At 50.8% G+C, this 27,084-nt stretch overlaps 1 protein-coding gene across 1 annotated transcript; it reads left to right on the plus strand.

Annotated features, from left to right (window-relative positions):
• On the plus strand, window positions 1-26,389 carry LOC144511474 (uncharacterized). The gene is made up of 5 exons (XM_078241862.1): window positions 1-215; window positions 329-413; window positions 4,234-4,493; window positions 12,834-13,006; window positions 24,439-26,389. Exons 3-5 carry the CDS (start codon window positions 4,247-4,249, stop codon window positions 24,538-24,540), a joined length of 522 nt encoding a protein of 173 aa, XP_078097988.1. The 5' UTR covers window positions 1-215; window positions 329-413; window positions 4,234-4,246; the 3' UTR covers window positions 24,541-26,389.
• The last annotated feature ends 695 nt before the right edge of the window (window positions 26,390-27,084 follow it).

The following is a 27,084-nucleotide window of genomic DNA, read 5'->3' on the forward strand; positions in this document are numbered from 1 at the left end:
CGGGGAGTTTACGTCAGGCGAGAGGGGGTGTGATAATGGGAAGAGTAGCCGCGAATTCAGTTTGTACTGTTTGGCACTGAGTGACTCAGTCCATCACATCGACGCTCAGAGAGAGGATTAAAACAAACAAAAAATACATACAGACACACCATCCCCAGAAAATAAGGATCCCCCCGCCCCCTCCTTCCCCTTGTCCCATTGATGTTTCTTTGCTGGTAAGTTTCAAGCGGTAGCTCTTGGAAATAACAGTAATAGTGAATGTTGTTCTCTGTAATGAACGGATTAGAATCTAAATCTCTTGTTTATTCCCCCCTTCTCTCTGTGACAGGTGACGGATGAAAAACAAGCTGTCCTGGACAATGACATTTTGAGTTATTTTTAAAAGAAAAAAACAGCATCGAAACCCATCAGAGGTGAGTTTCGACAGCGCCTGAGAGGTTCAATATTTAAGATAGAATGAAAAAAATATAGATATATACTAACAGCACTGCAATCGACCAGCGATGTGTTCTCGCCTCCACAGACAGTGGGAATGCGGTGTTATCTCTGGATTAAGGGGTTCAAAGTACCGATTTATTCCAGATTAATAAATATATCTTATTGCTTAATTCCTCGGAAAACTACATTCAATGTCAGATGGGAAACAATGGATAGGGAAATTAAAACGATTGATTTCAGAAATGTGTTCCCCTGCTTATTGGAAAAGCAATCTGACTATTTAATTTTTTAATTGGGACGGGGAATGTGATTGATGCTAATCTTAAATTGTAATCGCCTTTGGTGCAATAAGAACTAGGAATTTGTAGACAGAGTCACAGCTTTTGAAGTTTCAGATTAAATGATATCTCTCTCCGAGTGTTATTATAACAGCCCAGACATGTCACATCATGTCCCTTGTCTGAGAATCTGGGGTTTAAAGCGACAATGTCCTATTTTGAGATGCACCTTTTAAATGTTTGTATATATATTTTTTTCCCCCGTGCATGTTTTAAATTGGTTACAAACGTCGAGATTCAATCATTGCGGAATGTCTTCAGTTTGGGACGTGCTTTCCACGGGCTTTGCTGTTTTTTAAAAAAAAGTTGGGTTTGAATGAGTTGTTCCGTCCTGTCACCCTGATGAATCCCTTCGAATTGATTTTCCATTGTCTAATGCAATTTATTTTCAAGGGGTAAGCCGGTCAGAAACGTAGTGGAAACATCACGGCTTGGCACCTCGAGTCGAAAGGTGTTGGCATTTTTAATGAAATGCGCGTGTTGCAGTTTGAAGGGCAGTGTCGCTTTAAATGTTCCCCAGCCTTTCGCTGCAAACATGTGGTGTTTGTTTGCAAACAATCCGCAACCGGGGGGAGGGAGACTCAGCAGCGGCTCCTTGTGGGCCCCCTCTGCATCTGCATGGGACATGTCAAGACAATCCTATGTGTTATTAGAATCTTTTCCACCACTACTGGCACAGTGGGTCAGCACTGCTGCCTCAGGCTGCCAGGGACCCGGGTTCGATTCCGGCCTGGGGGTGACTGTCTGCGGACTTTGCATGTTCCCCTCCCCGCCCCGTGTCTGTGTGGGTTTCCTCCGGGTGCCCCGGTTTCCTCCCAGGTTAGGTGGATTGGCCATGCTAAATTGTCCCTTAGTGTCCAAAGATGTGCAGGTTAGGTGGATTGTCCAGGCTAACTTGTCCTTTTGTGTCCAAAGCTGTGTAGGTTAGGTGGATTGGCCGTGCTAAATTGCCCCTTAGTGTCGGGGGATTAGCAGGGTAAATACGTGGGGTTACAGTAAAGGGCCGGGGTGGGACTGTGGTTAGTGTAGGCCCAATGTGCCGAATGACATACCATCTTCCGTCGGGAAAAAGATACAAAAGTCTGAGGTCACGTACCAACCGACTCAAGAACAGCTTCTTCCCTGCTGCTGTCAGACTTTTGACCATTAAGTTGATCTTCCTCTACACCCTAGCTATGACTGTAACACTACATTCTGCACACTCTCCTTTCCTTCTCTATGAATGGTATGCTTTGTCTGTATAGGGCGCAAGAAACAATACTTTTCACTTTATGCCAATACATGTGGCAATAATAAATCAAATCAAAATTCTGCATCGTCGGGATTCTATGACTACCTTCCCACTCTGCTTCTTGTTTCGCCTGAGCTCTACATGCGAATTAGGAGCGGGAGTAAGGCCACTCGGCCCCTCCAGTCTGCTGCACCATTCAATAAGATCATGGCTGATCTAACTGTAACCTCAATTACCCCACATTCCTGCTGATCCCCAACAACCTTTAACTCCCCCTCGTTAATCACGAATCTACATTGCCCTGCCTGGAAAAATATTCAAACAGGGGTGGCACAGTGGTTAGCACTGCTGCCTCGCAGTGCCAGGGACCCAGGTTCCTGTCTGTGCGGAGTCTGCACGCTCTCCCCGTGTCTGCGTGGGTTTCCTCCGGGTGCTCCGGCTTCCTCCCACAGTCTGAAAGACGTGCTGGTTAGAGTGCATTGGCCGTGCTAAATTCTCCCTCAGTGTAACCCGAACAGGCGTCGGTGTGTAGCGACTAGAGGATTTTCACAGTAACTTCATTGCAGTGTTAATGTCAGCCTACTTGTGGCACTAATAAATAAATAAACTTCATAATCTTGATTGTGGGGTTACGGGGATAGGGTCTGGGTGGGATTGTTGTCGGTGCAGGCTTGATGGGCTGAATGGCCTCCTTCTGCACTGTAGGGATCCTATGACTCTGTTTCCCCTGCCTGAGTTCCAGAGGCTCACTACGCTTGTAAAGAAAACAAACTCTCCTCCTCCCTGTGTTAAATGAGCGAGCCCTTATTTTTAAACAGTGACCCTAGTTCCTCGCCGCAGCAGCTGCTGCCCATATCTCCCCCACCCCACCCCCCAGCACCCATACCTGTCATTCCTGTCGTGACCCTAGGGAGCCACTCTTAAGAGAAAGATGAGGAGAATTGTTTTTCTCTCCAAGTATAGCGAGTCTCTGGAACCCTTTTCCCCAGTAGCCGGTGGAGGCAGAGTCTTTCACCATTTGTTAAGCAGAGTTGCGTAGATTCCTGATAGTCGGCGGGAGGCAGGGGGGGAGGAAGCAGGAGGGGGTGTAGAGGGTGGTGAAAGGCTATCGGGGCGGTGGGGGGGGGGGGGGGGGGGGCGGTGGCGAGGCGGGAATGTGCAGTTGCCGTGGTTGCAGTCAGATCAGCCATGATCTTATTAGAAAGGCACTGCAGGCTTGAGGGGCCGAGTGGCCTACTCCTGCTCCTAATTCAAACATTGTCTGCTGGCTGTTCGACTATAAGAACGAGGAGCAGGAGTAGGTGTGGTAAACCAGTGTTAGCCTATTTGCCTGTGTGTGTGTGTGACATGCTTGGACATGCCCCTGCCGGCCCTGCCCGGGACTCCTCTCCCCCTGGTCCAGGTATGAAGGTGACTGCTCCCCACCCCCTGCCTCAGTCTCTGGACCAGTTCATCGGCATGGGTGCGCTCCAAGTCTTTTGCTAATAAAAGCCTATTTGTTCTTGCATACAAACCAGTCTTTGCTTGATTGATAGTGCATCAGTCGGCCATCTGGCCCCTCGAGCCTGCTCCACCATTCAATAAGATCATGGCTGATCTTTTAAGGGACTCAGCTCCACTGACCCACCCGCTCACCATAACCCTGAATTCCTTTACTGTTCAATAAGCTATCTATCCTTGCCTTGAAAACATTCAGTGAGGTAGCTTCAACTGCTTCACTGGGCAGGGAATTCCACAGATTCACAACCCTTTGTGTGAGGAAGTTCCTCCTCAACTCAGTCCTAAATCTTTTCCCCTCTTAATTTGAGGCCATGCCCCCTAGTTCAATTTCACCTACCCAGTGGAAACAACCTCCCTGCTTCTATCTTATCTATTCCCTTCATAATCTTACATGTTTCTATAAGGCCCCCCCCTCATTCTTTGGGGGACATCGCAGCCCTGGTTAGCCCCATCCATTTACCCCTGTGCCACCGTGCCGCCCCCTCCTCCAAGGGGAACAGCTGCCCCCTGCTCATCCTGTCTCTACCCCCCAACCAACACCACCAGACAGACGGTCTGCTCATTCTCACGTTGCTGGCTACAAATTGGTCACTGTATCACCCACGTTTCAACAATTCAAAAGAAGTAAAGAGTTTTGGGGCCTCTGTTGGTTGTGTCGGGCGTTATACAAATGCAGAACTTTCTATCCGGCCTGGTGTTCACCCGTAACTCTTGTTTTCCCACCAGGTTGGTTTGCAACATGGCCAAGCCATTCGATGACGGAAGCCCATCTGAGCCGCACGTCCAGGAACACATCCCGAGGGAAGTCCAATCCAATCTCGCCAACTGCACTGCCATCTCCGCGGCTCAGTACCCGTCTTTATCCCTGCCTCGCGCCCATTCCTTCAGGAACCAGGGGGAATACTGCAATCGCTCGGCGCCAACCCCGGGCTGCAGGGGGCAGCTCACGTGTGGGAGGAACGCCGCGAACGACAGCCCGCTTCCCGGTAAGATTTCCGGTAATGTTACACCCCCTCACCGGTGCCCTGTAGTCTTGCCGCCCCTCAGGCTGCAGGGCCGGGGAGGGGCGGTTCTGCAGGCTCTGTTGTCCCCGGTTGATTGGTGCCACGTGGCTGCCCTTCCTCTTCTGTGACCCCGGCTGTTTAACCGCGGGAGGCTGTGATTCCTCCTGCAGTCGAATAGCCACCAAAGTCTTGTCTCGCTCCTTGAACAGCCAGCCAGGTGATGTGCTGGAGATGACTTATTTTGATTTGATTTGCTTTATTATTGTCAGATGTATTAACATACAGTGAAAAGTATTGTTTCTTGCGCGCTATACAGGCAAAACATACTGTTCATAGAGAAGGAAAGGACAGAGTACAGAATGTAGTGTCATAGCTAGGGTGTAGAGAAAGATCAACTTAATGCAAGGTAGGTCCATTCAAAAATCTGACAGCAGCAGGGAAGAAGCTGTCCTTGAGTCCATTGGTGCGTGACCTCAGACTTTTGTATCTTTTTCCCGACGGAAGAAGGTGGAAGAGAGAATGTCCGGGGTGCATGGGGTCCTTAATTATGCTGGCTGCTTTTCCACGGCAGCGGGAAGTGTAGACAGAGTCAATGGATGGGAGGCTGGTTTGCGTGATGGATTGGGCTACATTCACGATCCTTTTGTAGTTTCTTGTGGTCTTGGGCAGAGCAGGAGCCCATACCAAGCTGTGATACAACCAGAAAGAATGTTTTCTATGGTGCATCTGTAAAAGTTGGTGAGAGTCGCCGCTGACATGCCAAATTTCTTTAGTCTCCTGAGAAATTATGTTATAATCTTATGTTCTGTACACCAAATGTGAGATGGTCCCCCTCCCCCCCGACTGCCACCCATTCCCGGGGGAGGAGGAAACAGGAATATGAATTTTGCTGGAATTGCGAGGAATGTTGTCAGTGAGCCCAGCTACTCGGGTGTGAATGGGTCGCCGGGTCTGACTCTCTGCCAGTGCCCGCACCTTTACAGCAGGCTTCACTGGAGGGCACAAACCTTGGCCCATTCTTCCCCCTTCCAATTCCAGTTAGAAACTAGAAGCAGGAGGAGGCCATTCGGCCCTTCGAGCCTGCTCTGCCATTCAATTTAATCATGGCTGATCATCAAATTCAAAATTCTGATCCCACCTGCCCCCCCCCGCCCCCCCGCACATACCCCTTGATCCCTTTAGCCCCAAGAGTTATATCTAATTTCTTCTTAAAACAGCAGGTTAAAGTCCAACAGGTTTATTTGGAATCATGAGCTTTCGGAGTGCTGCTCCTTCACCAGGTGAGTGATGAAGGGGCAGCGCTCCAAAAGCTTGTGCTACCAAATAAACCTGTTGGACTTTAACCTGGTGTTGTGAGACCTCTTACTGTGCTTACCCCAGTCCAACGCCGGCAACTCTGCATCATAATTTCTTCTTGAAATCACACAATGTTTTGGCCTCAACTACTTTCTGTGGTAGTGAATTCCACACATTCACCACCCTCTGGCTGAAGAAATTTCTTAATAGAATCCCTACAGTGCAGAAGGAGGCCATTCGACCCATCGAGTCTGTACAGACCACATCCCAACCAGGCCCTATTCCCGTAATCCCACATATTTACCCTACTAATCTCCCTGACACTTGTGGACAATTTAGCACGGCCAATCCACCTAACTCGCTCATCTTTGGAGTGTGGGAGGAAACCGGAGCACCCGGAGGAAACCCATGCAGACACGGGGAGAAGGTGCAAACTCCACACAGACAGTCATTCGAGGCTGAAATTTCTCCACACCTCAGTCCTAAAAGGTTTGCCCCTTATCCTCAAACTATGACCCCTAGTTCTGGGCTCCCCCACCATCGGGAACATTCTTCCTGAATCTACCCTGTCTAATCCTGTTATAAGTTGTGATGATCTGATTGCCCAGAACAGATGGCGTGGGAGAGTCTGGGAATCGAACCAGTGACCGTGTAGTCCAGCTGTCCCAGTCCACACTGAAGGGGCGAAGTGGTGGGCTTGAGCACCGCCCAAGGGGATCCAGCCGTACCTTTTAGCTCTTCTGGTTGCAATGCCTCCCATAGCCGATCAGCCCACTGGCCCTCAAGTCCTTGGTTTGCGCCTGAACGGTGACTGTTCCTGAGGGTCTGCTGGCTGACGCGTGTGGGGTCCCTTCAGGAGAGAAAGTAGAAGTCAGAAATCAATAGGTGGCGCTTGGTTGGTCTGCGCTGTCATGTAGCTTGGTAGACAAGTTCAGACATGCCCCTCTCTCCTCCCCGAATATTATTAACAAAACAAGCAGTTTCAAAAATGCAGCCTTATTAACACTGGCGCTTAAGGTAAGCTGGCATGAGATTACACTGGGGTGGCACAGTGGCTCACTGCTGCCACACGGTGCCAGGGACCCAGGTTCAATTCCGGCCTCGGGTCACTGTCTGTGTGGCGTCTGCACGTTCTCTCCGTGTCTGCGTGGGTTTCCTCCGGGTGCTCCGGTTTCCTCCCCGCACTCCAAAGATGTGAGGTGTATTGGCTGTGCTAACTTGCCCCTTAGTGTCCCGGGATGTGTAGGTTAGAGGGATTACTGGGGTAAATACATGGGGTTGCGGGGTTAGGTCCTGGGTGGGATTGTTGTCGGTGCAGACTCGATGGGCCGGATGGCCTCCTTCTGCACTGTAGGGATTCTATGATTTTTCAAAGTGAGGTGAAACATAGAAACTAGAAGCAGGAGGAGGCCATTCGGCCCTTCGAGCCTGCTCTGCTACTCATTTTGATCATGGCTGATCATCAAATTCTATATCCTGATTCCCCCCCTTCCCCTCAGAACCCTTGATCCCTTTAGCCCCAAGAGCTTGGAAGAAAGATTTGGCATTTAACTGGAGGACAGGATCAACTGTGATGCCCCACCTAGTTCACCAAGCTAGCAGCGATCTTTGATTCGATTTTTCCAACTGTCTAAAGCTGGGACAAGTGCAGAGTGAGAGTATTTGGGGGGGGGGGGGAGAGAGGGTATTGGAAAGCGTACAGATGCTCTCTGGTGTGTTTTGTGTAATCTTTGCCTCCCATGCAGGGTTCGTGTAGTAAGAATAACCTCAGCTCATGTGTTTAGTTTGAGGTACAGGGTGGCGGGGTTGGTTTCACTTTAAATATTCAGCCGGCAAAGAGCATTCTTAAAGGGACCCTGCGACTGCAACGGGATGTCAGGATTTTACAACTTCAGCTGAGAATACCATGTAGAAAATTCCCCTCTCTGAAGGGGCGCATGCTGTGCATCTTTCAGGAAGTGGTGGGATACGAGATCCCTTGTGACAGTCTCCCACTGAAGCATTTCGATTCTTACAGAGCGACAGAAACACGCCATTCAGGCAGCCCACCTGTGTTGAGGTTAACGCTTCACATGAGGCCTTCTCCCGCCTCACCCTATCACCAGATCCCTCTATTCCTTTCTCCATCACATGTTTGTCCAGCTTCCCCGACTGATACCATTGCTCTCAACCACTCCAGTTAGTTCCATAATGTAAGCCAACTTGTGACACTAATGAATAACTCTCACTGCTCTCTGGCACAGTCGGTTAGTGCTGCTGCCTCACAGCGCTGGGGACCTGGGTTCAATTCCGGCCACGGGTCACTGTCTGTGCAGAGTTTGCACATCCTCCCCGTGTCTGCGTGGGTTTCCTCCGGGTGCTCCGGTTTCCTCCCACAGTCCAAAGATGTGCAGGTTAGGGGGATTGGCCATGCTAAATTGTCCCTTAGTGACCCAAGATGCGTAGGTTAAGCAGATTGGCCATGCTAAATTGTCCCTCAGTGACCCAAGATGTGTAGGTTAGGTGGGTTGGCCATGTTAAATTGCCCCTTAGGGTCCAAAGATATGCAGGTTAGGTGGATTGGCCATGCTAAATTGCCCCTTCGCGTCCAAAGATGTGCAGGTTAGGCAGATTGGCCATGCTAAATTGTCCCTTAGTGACCCAAGATGTGTAGGTTAGGTGGATTGGCCATGCCAAATTGCCGCTTAGTGTCCAAAGATGTGCAGGTTCGGTGGATTAGCCATGTTAAATTGCCCCTTAGTGTCCAAAAATGTGCAGGTTAGGCGGATTGGCCATGCTAAATTGTCCTTTAGTGTCCCAAGATATGAAGGTTTGTGGGGGGGAGGGATTAGTGGGGTAAGTGCATGGGGTTACGGAGATGGGGCAGGCTGTGGGGCCTGGCAGAGTTGCTCTGTTAGAGAGTTGGTGCAGAAGCGATGGGCCAAATGGCCTCCTTCTGCCACCATAGGGATTCAAAAGTTTTTTTTTTCTGAATTCCCTATTGGATTTATTAGTCGTTATCTGATATTTTTGACACCTAGTTCTGGTCTCGCCCACAAGGGGAAACATTTTCTCTCGGTCTCCCCTGTCGAACGCTTTCATACTCCTGAAAGTCCCTACCAAGTCACCCCCCTCCCTGGCATTTCCATTTTCCAGACAAAGGAGCACCGGCCCGCTAAGCCTTTCCTGATGGTTATAACATCTCAGGTCAGGCATCTCGGGGTAGAGGGGACGGGGCAGGAGTTCACAAGTCCCGAGGGAAAATCTGTCTCCTCAGTCACAGGAGCGGAGACATTTGCCGCTTTTCAAGTTGCTGTGCAGATTCTGTACAGACAGGCGAACCTCACGTTTGAAGTCAGCAGCTGCCCTAGGGTCGGGTTGCACTGGTCCTGTGCTGGTCTCCATAATCATCGCCTCGGGACTGGTTTGGAAATGCGTGCCCATGGAATGAGTTGCCGCATGGCCAGATCTGATCCATTGTCATCCAACCCCCAGCAAGCGCGTCAGGGACCCTCCACCTCCTCACCCAGCACCGGAAGTCAAAATATCCCTGGCCAGTGCTCCCCACCATCCCTTTTTTGTGGAATCTCGCTTTCATGCAATCCCTAAAGTGCAGAAGGAGGGTATTCAGCCCATCGAGTCTGCACTGATCTCTGTCAGAGCATCGTACCCAGGCCCAATCCCCTTAACCTCACATATTGGGCGGCACAGTAGCACAGTGGTTAGCACTGCTGCTTCACAGCTCCAGGGACCTGGGTTCGAATCCCGGCTCGGGTCGCTGTCTGTGTGGAGTTTGCACATTCTCCTCGTGTCTGCGTGGGTTTCCTCCGGGTGCTCCGGTTTCCTCCCACAGTCCAAAGATGTGCGGGCTAGGTTGATTGGCCATTCTAAATTGCCCCTTAGTGTCCTGGGATGCATAGGTTAGAGGAGTTAGTGGGTAAATATGTAGGGATATGTGGATAGGGCCTGGGTGGGATTGTGGTTGGTGCAGACTCGATGGGCCGAATGGCCTCTTTCTGCACTGTAGGATTCTATGATCTCTATATTTACTGCACTAACCCCGCCGAACCTACACATCTTGGACACTAAGGGGCAATTTAGCATGGCCAATCTCCCTAACCTGCACATCTTTGGACACTAAGGGGCAATTGAGCATGGCCAATCCCCCTAACCTGCACATCTTTGGCGTGTGGGAGGAAACCGGAGCACCCGGAGGAAACCTTTGCTGTGTGCCAATTGGCCACATTATAAAGGTTTATGTGGAGTTTGCACATTCTCCCCGTGTCTGCACGGGTTTCCTCCGGTAGCTCCAGCTTCCTCCCACACTGCAAAGATGTGAAGGTTAGGTGGATTGGCTGTGCTAAATTACCCTTAGTGTGCAAAGTTGTGCAGGTTAGACGGATTGGCCAGGTTAAATTGCCCCTTGGTGTTCCAAGATGTGTAGATTAGGGAGAATAGCGGGGTAAATGCACGGGGTTATGGGGATAGGGTGGGGGTGTGGGCCTGGACTTTGTTGGAGAGTCAGTGCATTCTCAATAGGCCGAATGGCCTCCTTCTGCACTCTCGGGATTCGATGAAGTGCTTTGTCCCAGGCGCTTCAGAAATGCAAGTCTCTCGTTCTTGGCTCTACTTTGAACATGTCCCACAATGCACAGAACATATCGTCACTCAAGAGCTTTTGGCCAACAACTTTTATCAAAATGTCAGGAAATTACCCTGTGCCTTGCCCACCACAACCTCCCCCACAATTCCCACCAACACCAGCCGCTTTTGGAGCCTTCAGAAACAGGTGGCAATCCTTGTGCCGGTCGATAACTTACCCGCGATCGAAAGATTCGGAAACATTGAACTGGACCTTTGAATGAAAGGTGTTGTCAGCAAAAGAAGTCAGGTTGGCCAGATTGAGAGCAAAGGGGAAAATAATAGATTGGTGCAGCCTCAGAAAGGACAGGTTGCTAATCAAAGGCTTGGCTGGTGAGAGGGTTCGTCCACTGGCTCCTTTCCAAGGCGTTCCTGGACAGGATGCACTCAGTGACACTCAGCCAGTTTGATCCGTGCAAGCTTCAGTCAACAGGAACTCCGAGAACAATGACCACAGATGGAGGGGAAGTCTATGGCCCAACCAAGCAACGGCTCACGAAATGAGTCGGTAAATAGGCCATTTGCATGTGATCAGTCTCGGGTCCTGGTATCAGGTCGGATAAAATGTGACAACCTGTCATGGCTAAACTAAAAGCAAATTACCGTGGGATGCTGGAATCTGAAACCAAAAGAGAAAACGCTGGAAAATCTCAGCAGGTCAGGCAGCATCTGTAAGGAGAGGAAAGAGCTGACGTTTCGAGCCCCAACCATCCTTTGTCAAAGCTTTGACATCTGGACTTGAAACGTCAGCTCTTCTCTCTCCTTGCAGATGCTGTCAGACCTGCTGAGATTTTCCAGCGTTTTTTCTTGGTTTCAGATTCCAGCATCGGCAGTAATTTGCTTTTATCCCAGAGTAGAGCCTTTCACAACCTGCCAAATGCCGCCAGAACTTTAAGATGACCAGATAATCTGTATAAAGTATTGTCTTGGGGGATAAATATTGGCCAGGACCTCACGGAGAAGTTCCGCCGTGTGAAATAGTTGCCCCAGGGCTGTTTACTTGCACCTGAGAGGGCCTCAGTTTAACATCTGAAAAACCGACACCTCTAACAGTGCAGTACCTCCTGACCACCGCGCTTAGGAGTGAATGTTATGTTGAAAGTCCCTCCAGTAGGACTTGAACCCATGTCCTTCTGACTCGGAGACGAGTGTGAGCTCAATAGAAGGGGATTTGTGCTTGAGTCACACCGCTTATTTTGCAATCTTTGCGACTGGCGGTATCAGGTTAAGGCCAGATAGCTCATTCCCAGTGTCCATTGACATGTTCAGAGACATGCTGCGGAATTTTCCCGTGCAGCCCGCCACGGGAATCGTAACGGGCGGGACACGGATCATGCAATGGTCTGTTGACCTCGCCGGGATTTCCCCACTTCAGGGCGAGTGTGGCTGGAAAATCCTGGCCACGATATCTGTTTGCGCCATCTCTTTAAAGTAAAATGCACAGAATTGAGGGATATCATTGGGCTCAAATTAAAATTCTCATCCTAGTGGCATTATCGCTAGACTATTAATCCAGAAACTCAGCTAATGTTCTCGGGACCTGGGTTCGGGGGAGAAGGAAAGGAGAGGGTGCAGAATGTCATAGTTAGAGGTGGGTAATAAATGCTGGCCAGTCAGTGATGCCCATGTCCCACGAATGAATAAAAAATAATCCTCCAGGTTCTCACACCTCCCGATCTCTGTAATCTCCTGCAGCCCCCTCTGAGATATCTGCGCACATCTAATTCTGATCTCGTGCGCGTCCAGATTTTAACCGTTCCACCATTGGTGGCCATGTCTCTAGCTGCCTGGGCCCTAAACTCTGGAACTCCCTCTTTAAACCTCTCTGTCTCTCTCTCTTTACAATGCTCCTTAAAGCCTGCCTCTTTGACCCAAGCCTCTGGTCACCTGTCCTGATATCTCGCTGAGCTTACAGTGTTGAATTCTATTTGGCACGGCGGCACAGTGGTCAGCACTGCTGCCTCACAGCGCCAGGGACCTGGGTTCAATTCCGGCCTGTCTGGAGTTTGCACATTCTCCCCGTGACTGCGTGGGTTTCCTCCGGGTGTTCCCGGTTTCCTCCCACAGTCCAAAGATGTGCGGGTTAGGAGGATTGGTCATGCTAAATTGACCCTGGTGTCAGGTGGATCAGCGGGCTAAATGTGCGGGAATAGGGCCTGGGTGGGATTGTGGTCGGTGCAGACACAAAGGGCCGAATGGCCTCCTTCTGTACTGTAGGGATTCTATGAAATGCCTCGAGATGTTACACAATGTTCAGTGTGCTATGTAAATGCAAGTTGTTGTTGAATTGTGCCATTTCTTACAGTGGACAGTGAAAAGGTGAGGGGGGGGGGGACAATGTGTGCTGGTTGGTCATTGGTGACACCGTTTGCCGCCGTTCTGACGCTCTTGTCGAAATATTTCCAGGTGGGTCTCGGCAGATTCAGCCCGCCATGTCGGATGAGGCCATTGGCTCACCGCTCACAACGCGAGACAGAATCGTCCATCAGGAGACGGGAGATGATGAGGCCATCATCAGACAGATTGGGATCCAACTCCGGCAGATGGCAGACCAGCTGCACACTCATCACATGGAGAGGGTGAGTTCACCTCTCGGTCTTTCCCCGCTATCATTCCCACTGGTGACAGGATCAGGAGGCAAGGATCAGACCGCAGGAGCTTTGCTATGGTTCAAGTGACTCGGTATCTTTGGGATAACTTGGCTGCAGGCTCCCCAAGGGCTAACTCTCCCGATTCTCTCCGCTCACACACGTCAGGCTCCCGTGTCCTGTACAACAGTCACTGTTACTCTTGAATTCAAGGGTGGGATTTTCTGGCCGTGCTCACCCCAAGACTGGAACATTCCACCTGGGGTCAACGGACCTAACATAGAAGATAGGAGGAGGCCATTCGGCCCTTCAATCCTGCTCCGCCATTCATCACAATCATAGAACATAGAACAGTACAGCACAGAACCGGCCCTTCGGCCCACGATGTTGTGCCGAGCTTTATCTGAAACCAAGATCAAGCTATCCCACTCCCTATCATCCTGGTGTGCTCCATGTGCCTATCCAATAACCGCTTAAATGTTCCTAAAGTGTCTGACTCCACTATCACTGCAGGCAGTCCATTCCACACCCCAACCACTCTCTGCGTAAAGAACCTACCTCTGATATCCTTCCTGTATCTCCCACCATGAACCCTGTAGTTATGCCCCCTTGTAATAGCTCCATCCACCCGAGGAAATAGTCTTTGAACATTCACTCTATCCATCCCCTTCATCATTTTATAAACCTCTATTAAGTCTCCCCTCAGCCACCTCAGCTCCAGAGAGAACAGCCCTAGCTCCCTCAACCTTTCCCCATAAGACCTACCCTCCAAACCAGGCAGCATCCTGGTAAATCTCCTCTGCACTCTTTCCAGCGCTTCCACATCCTCCTTATAGTGAGGTGACCAGAACTGCACACAATATTCCAAATGTGGTCTCACCAAGGTCCTGTACAGTTGCAGCATAACCCCACGGCTCTTAAACTCCAACCCCCTGTTAATAAAGGCTAACACACTATAGGCCTTCTTCACAGCTCTATCCACTTGAGTGGCAACCTTTAGAGATCTGTGGATATGGACCCCAAGATCTCTCTGTTCCTCCACAGTCTTCAGAACCCTACCTTTGACCCTGTAATCCACATTTAAACTAGTCCTACCAAAATGAATCACCTCACATTTATCAGGGTTAAACTCCATTTGCCATTTTTCATGGCTGATCGTCCAACTCAATAGCCTAATCCTGCTTTCTCCCCATAACCTTTGACCCCGTTCACCCCAAGTGCGATATCCAGCCGCCTCTTGAATACATTCAATATTTTGGCATCAACTACTTCCTGTGGTGATGAATTCCACAGGCTCACCACTCTTTGGGTGAAGAAATGTCTCCTCACCTCCGTCCTAAATGGTCTACCCCGAATCCTCAGACTGTGACCCCTGGTTCTGGACTCCCCCCACCATCGGGAACATCCTCCCTGCATCTACCCTGTCTAGTCCTGTTAGACCATGACGTTTGTATGGTCCGCACCCACCACCCCCCCATCCACTACGATTCCCGTGGTGAGCAAGGACGGGAAAATTCTGCCCCAAGTCTTTGAACCTGAAACTAAAGGAAGATTCTGCCTGATGTACTGGCCAGCATTCATTGTGTAATCACTGATTGTTCATCTCACTTCTGCTTTGGGATCTTGGGGGTGGCGATGGCCTAGTGGTATTATTGCTAGGCTATTAATCCAGGAACTCAGCTAATGTTCTGGGGACCCAGGTTCGGGCTGCACGGTGGCACAATGGTTAGCACTGCTGCCTCACAGCACCAGGGACCCGGGTTCAATTCTGGCCTCGGGTGACTGTGTGGAGTTTGCACGTTCTCCCCGTGTCTGCGTGGATTTCCTCCAGGTGCTCCGGTTTGCTCCCACAGTCCAAAGATGTGCGGGTTAGGTTGATTGGCCATGCTAAATTGCCCCTTAGTGTCCCAAGACGTGTAGTTTAGGGGGATTAGCAGGGTAAGTATGTGGGGATAGGGGTTGGGTGGGATTGTGGTCAGTGCAGGCTCGATGGGCCAAATGGCCTCCTTCTGCACTGTAGGGATTCTGTGATTCTAGATGGATTGGCCATGGGGAAATGTGTGGGGTTATGGGGCTAGGGCAGGAGAGAGGGCCTGGGTAAGAATCCGGCCACAGCAGATGGTGGAATTTATTTTCAATAAAAATATCTGGAATTAAGAATCTACTGATGACCATGAAACCATTGTCGATTGTCGGGAAAACCCATCTGGTTCACTAATGCCCTTTAGGGAAGGAAATCTGCCATCCTTACCCGGTCTGGCCTACATGTGACTCCAGAGCCACAGCAACGTGGTTGACTCTCCACTGCCCTCTGAAATGGCCGAGCGAGACACTCAGGGGGTGGCACGGTCTTATGGGATCAAGCTGTGCAAACATTGGCTGCCATGTTTCCCATGTTACAACAGTGACCGCGCTTTGGAGAGTACATCACTGGCAGTAAAGCGCTTTGGCATGTTCTGAGGTCTTACATAACGGGAGACAGGTTTGTGTGCTCAGTCCTCAGCTTGCTGAACTACCTGATTCCAGCTGGGACCAGCAGCTCAGACAGTGTCTGCTGTACTCAGGAAGGGACTATTACCCTGAGGATCGCTGTCCACTGGATCCCCACCCTGTTCTTAATGTCTGTCTGTCTGTGAGCCTGTGTGTGTGTGTGTGTGTGCCTAGGTGTGTGTACGTGTGTGTGTGTGTCTAGGTGTGCGCATGTGTGTGTGTCTAGGTGTGTGTACATGTGTGTATGTGTGTGTCTGTGTATGTGTGCCACAGTATGTATCTGTGCCTGTGCCTTTGTATGTGTGTGTGTGCCTAGGTGTGTGAGTGTGTGTGTCTAGGTGTGCGCATGTGTGTGTCTAGGTGTGTGTACATGTGTGTCTAGGTGTGCACACGCGTGTGTGCCTCGGTGTGTGTACATGTGTGTGTGTCTAGGTGTGTGTATATGTGTGTGTGTGTGTGTGTCTAGGTGTGTGTACATGTGTGTCTAGGTGTGCACACGCGTGTGCGCCTAGGTGTGTGTACATGTGTGTATGTGTGTGTGTCTGTGTGTATGTGTGTCTAGGTTTGTGTGTGTGTGTCTAGGTGTGCGCACGCGTGTGTGTCTAGGTGTGTGTACATGTGTGTCTGTGTGTGTGTATATGTGTGTCTAGGTTTGTGTGTGTGTCTAGGTGTGCGCATGCGTGTGTGCCTAGGTGTGTGTACATGTGTATGTGTGTGTGTCTGTGTGTCTAGGTGTGTGTATATGTGTGTGTCTAGGTTTGTGTGTGTCCAGATGTGTGCATACATGTGTGTACATGTGTGTGTGTGCACACGCGTGTGTCTAGGTGTGCACACACATTCTAGGTATGCGCACGCGTGTGTGTTTGTCTAGGTGTGTATCTGTGTGCGTGCATGTGTGTGTCTTTGTGTGTGTCTAGGTGTCAGCTGCTTTAGCTCACTTTGCCCATGACCCAATGGCCTTTTGAACCAGGAACAGTTCGCCTGCACGCGCAGCCTGATTGGAGGGGAGAGGGAGGGATACTGTGTGAGGGAGATCACAGTCTAGTCACCAGTTTTAGCCAAAAGCTAAAAGGTTTTTGGTTTCGTGAGTGGTGTCACGAGGTAACCTGGTGGAATAACCACCTGCAAACCACTTCAGTGACTGAGGGACATGAGGGAAATCCTCACTGTTTTGAAATCTGAGGTTTTACGGGGAAGTGGTGCCTGGAAACAGCTCCCTGGCTGCTCCCATGGTGTAGCTGGCAGCACCGAGAGAGAAAACAAGTACAACTAAACTCTAACTCTGACGCAACTTTCATTTTTTTAAAAAAGCCCATATGTACCAAAAAAAACAAGTTGGGTTATTTTGGGATGTGGTTCCGGATTAAAGAAAATCATTGGGTCACAATGTTTTCTTTGAAACACACAGATTCTTGGTACTGTGTTCCTTTCTCTCTGCTTTCCCAGCACCTCACCCAATGACCCCCACGCTCCTCCGACAGAAGGGGGCAGTCCTCAAGAACACCCACCCACATGGCCATTCTTAGTGCTGGTGTGAACTCCCATAGTATGTGTTGGCCAGCTATTGGACTGTGGGGGGTTCAATGCCCCTCTGCTTTCTGCCAGATCGACAAGGGGGTGCATACACCCCTCCCCCCCACCTATCCACCCCCTTCCCCCTGACCCTGGGGTGGTACGGGTGGTCACGATGTGGAGATGCCGGCGTTGGACTGGGGTAAACACAGTAAGAAGTTTAACAACACCAGGTTAAAGTCCAACAGGTTTATTTGGTAGCAAAAGCCACACAAGCTTTCGGAGCCTTAAGCCCCTTCAACCTGGTGTTGTTAAACTTCTTACTGTGGTATGGTGGCACAATGGTTAGCACAGTGGGCACAACCTCAGGCTAAAGGGACGATCCTTGAAAACAGAGATGAGGAGGAATCTCTTCAGCCAGAGAGTGGTGAATCTGTGGAACTCTTTGCCGCAGAAGGCTGTGGAGGCCGGGTCATTGAGTGTCTTTAAGACAGAGATAGACAGGTTCTTGATTAATAAGGGGATCAGGGGTTATGGGGAGAAGGCAGGAGAATGGGGATGAGAATAATATCAGCCATGATTGAATGGCGGAGCAGACTCGATGGGCCGAGTGGCCTAATTCTGCTCCTATGTCTTATGGTCACTGCTGCCTCACAGCGCCAAGGACCTGGATTTGATTCCCGACTTGGGTCACTGTCTGTGTGGAGTCTGCACGTTCTCCCTCGTGTCTGCGTGGGTTTCCTCCGGGTGCTCCGGTTTCCTCCCGCACTCCAAAGATGTGCGGGTTAGGTTGATTGGCCATGCTAAATTAACCCTTAGTGTCCTGGGATGCTTAGGTTAGAGGGATTAGCGGGGTAAATATGTGGAGTTACGGGGATGGGGCCTGGGTGGGGTTGTGGTCGGTGCAGGCTCGATGGGCCGAATGGCCTCCTTCTGCACTGTGGGGAATCTATAATGGTACCGATTGCATGGCGGGTTTGATGGACTACAGAGTGGGTTCCAGCTCCTTTGCCTTCTGTTCTGGTGTTCAACCCAAACAGGAGCACGGGAGTCTCTGTTTACCCCAGGGGCTGGCAACACTGAGATTCCAGCCCAGATTGTGCTCTCAAGTTCTCCATTCCCGAGTCCTCATCGGGAATGTAAGATACAAACTGCGCGTGAGCTTTAGACAGTCTCATAGACATTGAAACATCGACGATAGGAGCAGGAGGAGGCCATTCGGCCCTTCGAGCCTGCTCCGCCATTCATCACCGTCATGGCTGATCGTCCAACTCAATAGCCTAATCCTGCTTTCTCCCCATAACCTTTGATCCCGTTCGCCCCAAGTGCTATATCCAGCCGCCTCTTGAATACATTCAATGTTTTGGCATCAACTACTTCCTGTGGTAATGAATTCCACAGGCTCACCGGGTGAAGAAATGTCTCCTCACCTCCGTCCTTAATGGTCTCCCCCGAATCCTCAAACTGTGACCCCTGGTTCTGGACTCCTCCGCCATCGGGAACATCCCTGCATCTACCCTGTCTCGTCATAGAATCATAGAAACCCTACAGTGCAGAAGGAGGCCATTCGGCCCATCGAGTCTGCACCGACCACAATCCCACCCAGACCCTACCTCCACATATTTTACCCGCTAATCCCTCTAACCTACGCATCTCAGGACTCTAAGGGGCAATTTTTTTTTAACCTGGCCAATCAACCTAACCCGCACATCTTTGGACTGTGGGAGGAAACCGGAGCACCCGGAGGAAACCCACACAGACACGAGGAGAATGTGCAAACTCCACACAGACAGTGACCCGAGCCGGGAATCGAACCCGGGACCCTGGAGCTGTGAAGCAGCAGTGCTAACCACTGTGCTACCGTGCCGCCCTGTCCAGTCCTGTTAGAAAGTTTTCAGTCTCTATGAGATCCCCCCTCATTCGTCTGAACTCCAGTGAAAAAACCCTAACCTAGTCAATGTCTCCTCATACATCAGTCCCGCCACCCCCAGAGTCAGCCTGGTAAACCTTCGCTACACTCGTGAAATCCGAGAATGAAACGGAAGATGATTTAACAGGCTTGCTTTTGTGTATTGTTCTGTGTGCTTCATGGAGCACAGGTCCCGTCACACAATTCCAGCCACAACAGAGAATTTCCCAGCGACCGAATCATTACCACTGACTCCGACAGTGGAATTGAAAATCTTAAACTGGTTGGGTGAACACAGGCACTGTGTCTCTGTGTCCTTTCCTGGTAAGACCAGGGGATCTCGACAGACCAGTTAGAAAATCGCCATCAGCTCGTCCAGTGACTAATAACCCCGCGGCTAAACAGTAGGAAACTAGAAAATAAGAAAGGATTGCGTTATGCCAGCACCTTCTACGACCCAAACCGCTTCAGGGGCAATGATGTATTGTTCTGAAGTTGTGTTTTCGGAATTGTCATCGCTTCCGCAATCCGTAATAAGATAAGGACCAGGTCGGTGGCTTTCGCGGGGCGGGATTTGAGCGAGCCCGGAAATTCCCGCCCGAGGTTAAAGGACATTTCCGCCATCCGCCCCTTGCCTGCTCGGATTCCACGGCAGGCGGGACGGTAGGATTCCGACAGGATGTTGATTGAGGGATAAATATTGGACAGGGCACCGGGGACGACTTCACTCTTCGCTGAGATAGTTGTCGTGGGATCTTGTAAACATCCACTCGAGTGGTCAGATGGGTGATAGGGCGACAGTCGGAGTGACAGCCTACGTCTCTCTGGCTCTCTATCTCGCCTCTTAAACACCTAACCTCTCTGACCAAGCTTTTGTTTATCTGTTCTGATATGGGCGGCACAGCGGTTAGCACTGCTGCCTCACAGCGCCAGGGAGCCGGGTTCGATTCATGGCTTGGGTCACTGTTTGTGTGGAGTCTGCACATTCTCCCCGTGTCTGCGTGGGTTTCCTCCGGGTGCTCCAGTTTCCTCCCACAGTCCGAAAGACGTGCTGGTTATGGTGCATTGGCCGTGCTAAATTCTCCCTCGGTGTACCCGAACAGGCGCCGGAGTGTGGCGACTAGGGGATTTTCACAGTAACTTCATTACAGTGTTAATGTCAGCCTACTTGTGACAGTAATAAACAAACTTAACTTTAAACTCTCCTTAACACTATATTCTGCATCCTCTCCTTTCCTTCTCCCCTATGTACTCTATGAACGGTATGCGCGCAAGAAACAATACTTTACACTGTATCCCAATACATGATCCAGGCAGCACGGTGGCACAGTGGTTAGCACTGCAGCCTCACAGGGACCCAGCTTCAATTCCTGGCTTGGGTAACTGTCTGACTGTGTGGATCGGCACATTCTCCCCGTGTCTGCGTGGGTTTCCTCCGGGTGTTCCGGTTTCCTCCCGCAATCCAAAGATGTGTTGGTTAGGTGGATTGGCCGTGATCAATTGCACTTAGTGTCAGGGGGACCAGCTAGGATAAATGCACGGGGTTGTGGGAATAGGGCCTGGGTGGGATTATGGTTGGGGGCAGATTCGATGGGCGAAATGGTCTCCTTCTGGATTCTATGAAATCAAATGAGGCTCAGTGTCACGTTCTGTTTGACACTCCTGTAAAATGCCTCGGGATCTTTTACGGAGCTAAATAAGTGCATGTTATTGACAATGTGCGCGTTCTGCCTCTCATCCCCCCCTCCTCCCCTGCTCTGAGAGGCGATTTGACTAGCTTTGCTGCTCTCGCTGCTCTAGTCCTGGTTCTCCGTATAAACTCTCGATATACACTGCTTTATTTTTAGCCTCTGAGTCACTGGGCAGCTGCCTCAATGTCTCGTGACTCCCTCTCCACTTGCCTGCCTCCGGGCACCGGCCCAATTCAGCCCAGCCTTTTTGCTCATAAACAAATTGATTGTCATTGCAAAAAAACCAGACTTCAGGCTTCTGCGGTTTAGGACTCGAGTGCCCTCCCCCTCCCCCTCTCCTCCACCTCCTCCCCTCCCCACCATCCGACCGCTCGCTGTGTAAATCAAGGATTCTTAAAGGCACAGTCACTGACTGTGCCGAACTCTAATACATATTGCTTCCTCCTGCGACTTCTCTCTTACAATCACAAACTTACTGGGGAATGGCCAGTGGAGGGGAGGTGGAGAAGAGATTGGGGGGGGTCATGTTTTTGATTTGATTTATTATTGTCACAAGTTTATTTATTAGTGTCACAAGTTAGGCTTGCATTCACGCTGCAATGAAGTTACTGTGAAAATCCCCCCCCCCCCCAGTCGTCACACTCCGGCGCCTGTTCAGGTACACTGAGGGAGAATTTAGCAACTAACCAGCGAGTCTTTCGGGCTGTGGGAGGAAACAGGAGCACTCGGAGGCAACCCATGCAGACACGGGGAGAACATGCAGATTCTGCGCACACGGTGATCCCCAAGCTGGGCATCGAATCTGGGTCCCTGGCGCTGTGAGGCAGCAGTGCTAACCACTGTGCCACCGCGCCACAGTGAAAAGTATTGTTTCTTGAGCACTATACAGACAAAGCATACCGTTCATAGAGTACATGGGGTGAAGGAAAGGAGAGAGTGCAGAATGTAGTGTTACAGTCATAGCTAGGATGTAGAGAAAGATCAGCTTAATATAAAGTCGGTCCATTCAAAAGTCGAGTTGGCTGGTATGTGATCTCAGACTTTTGTATCTATTTCCCGACGGAAGAAGGTGGAAGAAAGTATGTCCGGGATGTGTGTGTGCTGGGTTGGGGAGGGGAAATCCTTCAACCCCCACTTAAATCAGGTTATGATCCATTGTCCCTTTAGTCATAGAATCCCTACAGTGCAGAAGGAGGCCATTCGGCCCATCGAGTCTGCACCAACCCTTACACAGGCCTACCACATAACCCATGTATTTACCCTGCTAATCCCCTTAACCTATGTATTTTTGGACAATAAGGAGCAATTTAGCGTGGCCAATCCACCTAACCCACACATCTTTGGACTGTGGGAGGAAACCGGAGCGCCCGGAGGAAACCCACGCAGACACGGGGAGAATGTGTGGAGTTTGCACAGTCAGTGACCTGAGGCTGGAATCGAACCCGGGTCCCTGGCGCTATGAAGCAGCAGTGCTAGCCACTGTGCCACCATACAGTGAGGCTGGCTGTTCGGTGCCTACACTTTCCACAGTTGCTGTCTGAACCTGCTGAGGCTGTTTGCAGCCTTGACTCGGAGGGAAGCATTCTTTCCTCTTGAGTCAGGAAGTTGTAGATTCGAGCTCCGCTCCCAGTACCTGAGCGCAGAATCCAGTCTGACCCTCCCAGAGGGGGCTGCCTCCATGTCGCCCCTCAGGTGGCTGTGGAAGATCCCATAGCCCTATCTGATGAAGGCATGGCCATCAATGGTGAAGTGATGAGAACTGGCAGTGCCCAAGCGGCCTGAATTGGAAGAACGCCGAGATCTTGGCAGGTTGTAGGGCTGGAAGTTCAGAAGGATGAGAGGGGACTTGATCGAGGGATATAAAAGGGATTGATAAAGTAAGCGTGGACCAAATGTTTCCCCCGTGTGGGGCAATCTCGAACAAGAGGTCACAGGTACAGGTCGAGAGGCGGTAGATTTAAAACTGAGATGAGGAGGAACTACTTCTCGCAGAGGGTGGTGAATTTGTGGAACTCGCTGCCCCATCGCGCGGTGGAGTCTGAATCATTGAATGGTTTCAAGAAGGAGCTGGATATATTTCTGATACAAAACGGGTTAAGGGGATATGGGGAACAGGTAGGGAGGTGGATTTGAGGGCAGCCATGATCTGATTGAATGGCGGAGCAGCTCGAAGGGCTAAGTTTGCCCACTTCTGCTCCTAATTCCGATGTTCCTATAGAAGAATTTGCAAAGACAGGGAGGGGGTGAAGCCACGGAGGGACTGGAAGATGAGAATAAGAATTTTAAAATGGAGCTGTTGCTGGGACAGGGGCTAATCTAGGCCATGAGCAGAAGTCACAGCCTTTGCAAATCTCTGACCGAGACACAAAGAGGAGGAACGTGGGGTTATGGAGATAGGGCCTGGGTGGGATTGAGGTCGGTGCAGACTCGATGAAGATGTACAGACAATCTGCTAGCTCAACTGTGAATGGACTTGGTCTGGCAACAGGTTTAGCTCGGGGTCACCTGGCAACAAGAAACCCAGTAACTACCTGATATTTACAGTGTTCACTCCGCTGGCAATGTAACATTTATCTGTGCATGTTGGCAGTGTGAGTCCGCTGGAATATTTTAACAACATCTCCATGTTTTGGTAATAACTTGTAACCTTTTCCCTTGACGTTGCCCAGAAATAGTTGATGCACAAACAAAACAAAGTGATATTGAAGATGAAATTGGAAGAGTAGAGTCGGAAATGGGGCCTGCAGAGACACCTAGTGGCTAGACAGAATCCGCAAATACTGCCGTGACTGTTGACATAGCAAAACTGAATAGGAAATCACTGACGATAACAAGGAATGATGGTGGAAAAGGTGTAACCAGGAATCTTGGCCACAGGATGTAAAGTTTGGGAATAGCAAGGTTTTTCATAATGTACATAGATTCCTAACTGGAAATTGGCAATGAATGTGTCAATCTTTTATTCTCTTTGGCTGGAATTTTACCGTCCTGCCTGCCACAGGAATCGGAGCGGGCGAGGGGCGGACCATGGAAGGGTCCATTGAACTTGGTGGGATTTTAGGATTTAGAATCATAGAATCCCTACTGTGCAGAATGAGGCCGTTCACCCATCGAGTCTGCACCGACCATGATCACACCCAGGCCCTATCCCCGTAACCCCACATATTTACCCTGCTAATCTCCCTGAGGGCAATTCATCATGGCTAATCCACCTAATCTGCACATTTTTGGAGTGTGGGAGGAAACCCACGCAGACATGGGGAGGACGTGCAGATTCCACACAGACAGTGACCCAAGCGGGAACTGAACCCGGGTCCCTGGCGCTGTGAGGCAGCAGTGCTAATCATTGTGCCATTCAGGATGAGCGAGGCCATAAAATCCTTCCCTTTGTGTCTCGTTGAGAGATTTGTAAAGAGTGTTTTATTAATTCATGGGCCATGGGCGTCGCTGGCTGGGCCAGCATTTATTGCCCATCCCTAGTTGCCCTTGGAGGGCAGTTGAGAGTCAACCACATTGCTGTGGCTCTGGAGTCACATGTAGGCCAGACCGGGTAAGGGCGGCAGATTTCCTTCCCTAAAGGGACATTAGTGAACCTGATGGGTTTTTCCGACAATGGTTTCATGGTCATCAGTAGATTCTTAATTCCAGATTTTTTTATTGAATTCAAATTCCACCATCTGCCGTGGCGGGATTCGAACCCGGGTCCCCAGAACAGTAGCTGAGTTTCTGGATTAATAGTCTAGCGATAATACCACGAGGCCATCGCCTCCCTGTTTTAAGCATTCTCTTTGGTGACCTTGGTGTTCTCCTTGACCTTGCAGGTGGTGGACTGGGATCGGAGGCGCTGGCCAGTCTGGTACTGGACATTTCTCAACTTCTTCATGCATACCATGGCCATCTTCCCCGTGCCTCGGTGGAGGTGAACTCTCGGCAGCTGGTCAGTCCCTGAGGGGAGCGTTGGGATTTTTGGAACGCCCCTCTTCGAGAACTTTTTCATCCGCTGGACGGATACGACGGGAGAGAGAGAAATCAAAGAAAAAAACAAATGACTAGTCTATTCAGGACCGAGATGTAGCTGATTTTCTTGGCATGACCAGCATGTGGTAGAGGCTGTTGAAATTGTAAGCCTTTACTACGGGAGGCTGGCTGCTCTGTAGCAAAGGCATGCTTCCATTAATCTGAAATAACCTTGAGCACCCTGGAATCTTTGCCAAGCATCCCGAGACCAGGACCAATCGCATCGCCGCCCTTCGGTTCAGGAGGATCGGGGCGTTAATCAGAGCCGAGGTGCTCGCTGTGGGATGGGGTGGTGGTGGGGGAGGATGGAGGGAGGGAGGGATTGGTAGACCACCGGATAGTCTTGGCACTGCCCATCACATCTGCGTCTAAAGGCAGATGAGAACCTCCCCCCAATGGGGCAGATATCCACGGTTACATAATCGGTCTTGCGGTTAGATCACTAAGTACTGTTCTGTCGATTTACAATGTGGGGTGTAACCACTTTTCTAGTACTGTACACATGCAGACAGGGACTCGCCGCGGCGGCAGACCTCCTGGGGCAGGGACATCAACTTGGACTCCCCATCAGAAGTCGCTGTAGGACCCACATTGTCTCCCAATATGGGGGGGGAGGGGGGAGGAATCCAGCTCCCTCAGGAACCCGTTCGCCCTGAGAGAGATGACCAATCCCTCTATCCCAATTTCCGTTGTGTTTGTGTGTGTTCCTCACCCACGCTTAGTACCTCGAGGGGGTGGGGGGGGGGAGAAAAAAAAAACGGTTTCTGAAAACGGAAACCAAAACTGGAATTCAAATGACAAAAATAATGTCAGGCTCCGTGTCGAAAGCGAGTTGAGTTTCACCCTTCTTTGCTGGGGCTTTGTGTGTGGCGGGGTGGTTAAACTTACCCTGCCTCGCTCAGACAAGCACTGAGGACGGTTTTACAGACGCCTGCGACTGACGGGGTGTCCTGTACCCGGCAGGAGAGTGTGGCTCTGTGTCGCCCTCCTTGCCCACCCCAGTGTGGCTCTGTGTCCCCCTCCTTGCCCACCCCAGCCTGGGGCGTGCGTCTGTTAAACCCGTCCCTTGAAAAGAAGCTCAAGTCAAAACAGAGCATCTTTTTTTCTGTGTGTGGAAAGAGGATTTGAGAAATCAGTCGCGGCGGCTGTACAACTGCTGCGTCGATGAGCTATCAGTCTACCCCCCCTGCCCCCCCGCCCCAATCCACCTCAGGGAGGAAGTATGGTGGATCTGGCTGTCCTGTCTCCTTGCCTTCTGAATACCATCTGAGGGAAAGCTGAATGTTTCAGGATTATTCCATTCCAGACCGGCTTGGAGACTGCTATTTATTTCTGTGTGATGTTTGGGTTCGAGTCCTTGTTAGTTCGATCCTCGAAAGACCTGGCTGAAGTTTTCAGCGAATGAAGAGGGAGGGAAGAGGTTTCTTGTCTTTAAACTGGGCCAGTGGGAGTGACAGTGAAATCTGTGTTTCCAATGCGTCCTTGCTCCCCTTTTTTTAAGAGGTGCTGCCTTCAGGAAAAAAATGGAGGGAGGGTGGGTGGGTGGGGTTGCGGTTACCTTGTCTCGTCCCGTGAGAGGGAGGAATGACCCTCCTATCCCGGTATGCCGGTGCATGTCTCTGCATTGCGGGGATGTTCACGCGGGCAGCGCGTGTTCAGCATGTGCCAATGGGTGTCGCTTGGCCATTGGTCTGGGATGTTACGGCCCCTCTCTGGCATGAGTCGACCCCCCCACCCGCCCCACTCCCCCCTCCCGGCAGACACACTGAGCCATGTAAACCTCCATTCTCTTTGGCGGATTCTGTGTGAAGGCCACAAAATTCTTGGCCCCGAGGTGACCAGGAGGAGTGGGGGGGGGGAATCCGGATCAAGTTTCCTCTGCTGCTCCCACCTCCACCCCCCCCCCCACTAGTCTCGAGGGTCACTGAAGCCGATAGCAGATTAAACAGCCCCCCCCACCCCCCCGACCCTCTGCTCCAACTGAGCCCGTGGGCAGGTCTGGGATTTAGAACCTGGGATCTTTCCCATCCTCCCAACACCGCGAGATGCATTTACCGGTTGAGCCACTAGGGGAGGCAAATGCTGTCATTTTCCACGCCCCCACCCCCGCCGCCCACTTCCCTTCCTCCCCCACCCCGGGCGAAGGCAGGAAAAGCCCTTCTGTGTCTCAAGAAAGGGCACAAGACTTTTAATACAGAGACGCAAGGAACAAAATTCCCCCCGGGGTGAGGTGGGGAAGTCGGGGGGGGGTGCAGAGAGGGGGCGAATTGTCTGTTTCAGCCCCCTCCCCAAACAAATTTCTTCTCTGCTGTTTCCCCCAATGCAAATTTCAGTCCCAAGCTCCCAACTCATCCAGGTGATTGGTGGTGGATTTGGGGGGGTGGGTCGTGACGTTTTGAAAAGCTATTGCCCCCCCCCCCACTCAGCCGAGTGAGGGTGCTCTGGTGGGT

Source organism: Mustelus asterias, chromosome 24 (assembly GCF_964213995.1).
Source record: "Mustelus asterias chromosome 24, sMusAst1.hap1.1, whole genome shotgun sequence".
NCBI classification, from domain to species: domain Eukaryota; kingdom Metazoa; phylum Chordata; class Chondrichthyes; order Carcharhiniformes; family Triakidae; genus Mustelus; species Mustelus asterias.

Coding starts and splice junctions, on each gene's coding strand:
- LOC144511474 (XM_078241862.1), top strand. CDS start 4,247: ATGGCCAAGCCATTCGATGACGGAAGCCCATCTGAGCCGCACGTCCAG. Junction 4,494..12,833: donor GAACGACAGCCCGCTTCCCG/GTAAGATTTCCG, acceptor AAATATTTCCAG/GTGGGTCTCGGCAGATTCAG. Junction 13,007..24,438: donor ACACTCATCACATGGAGAGG/GTGAGTTCACCT, acceptor TTGACCTTGCAG/GTGGTGGACTGGGATCGGAG.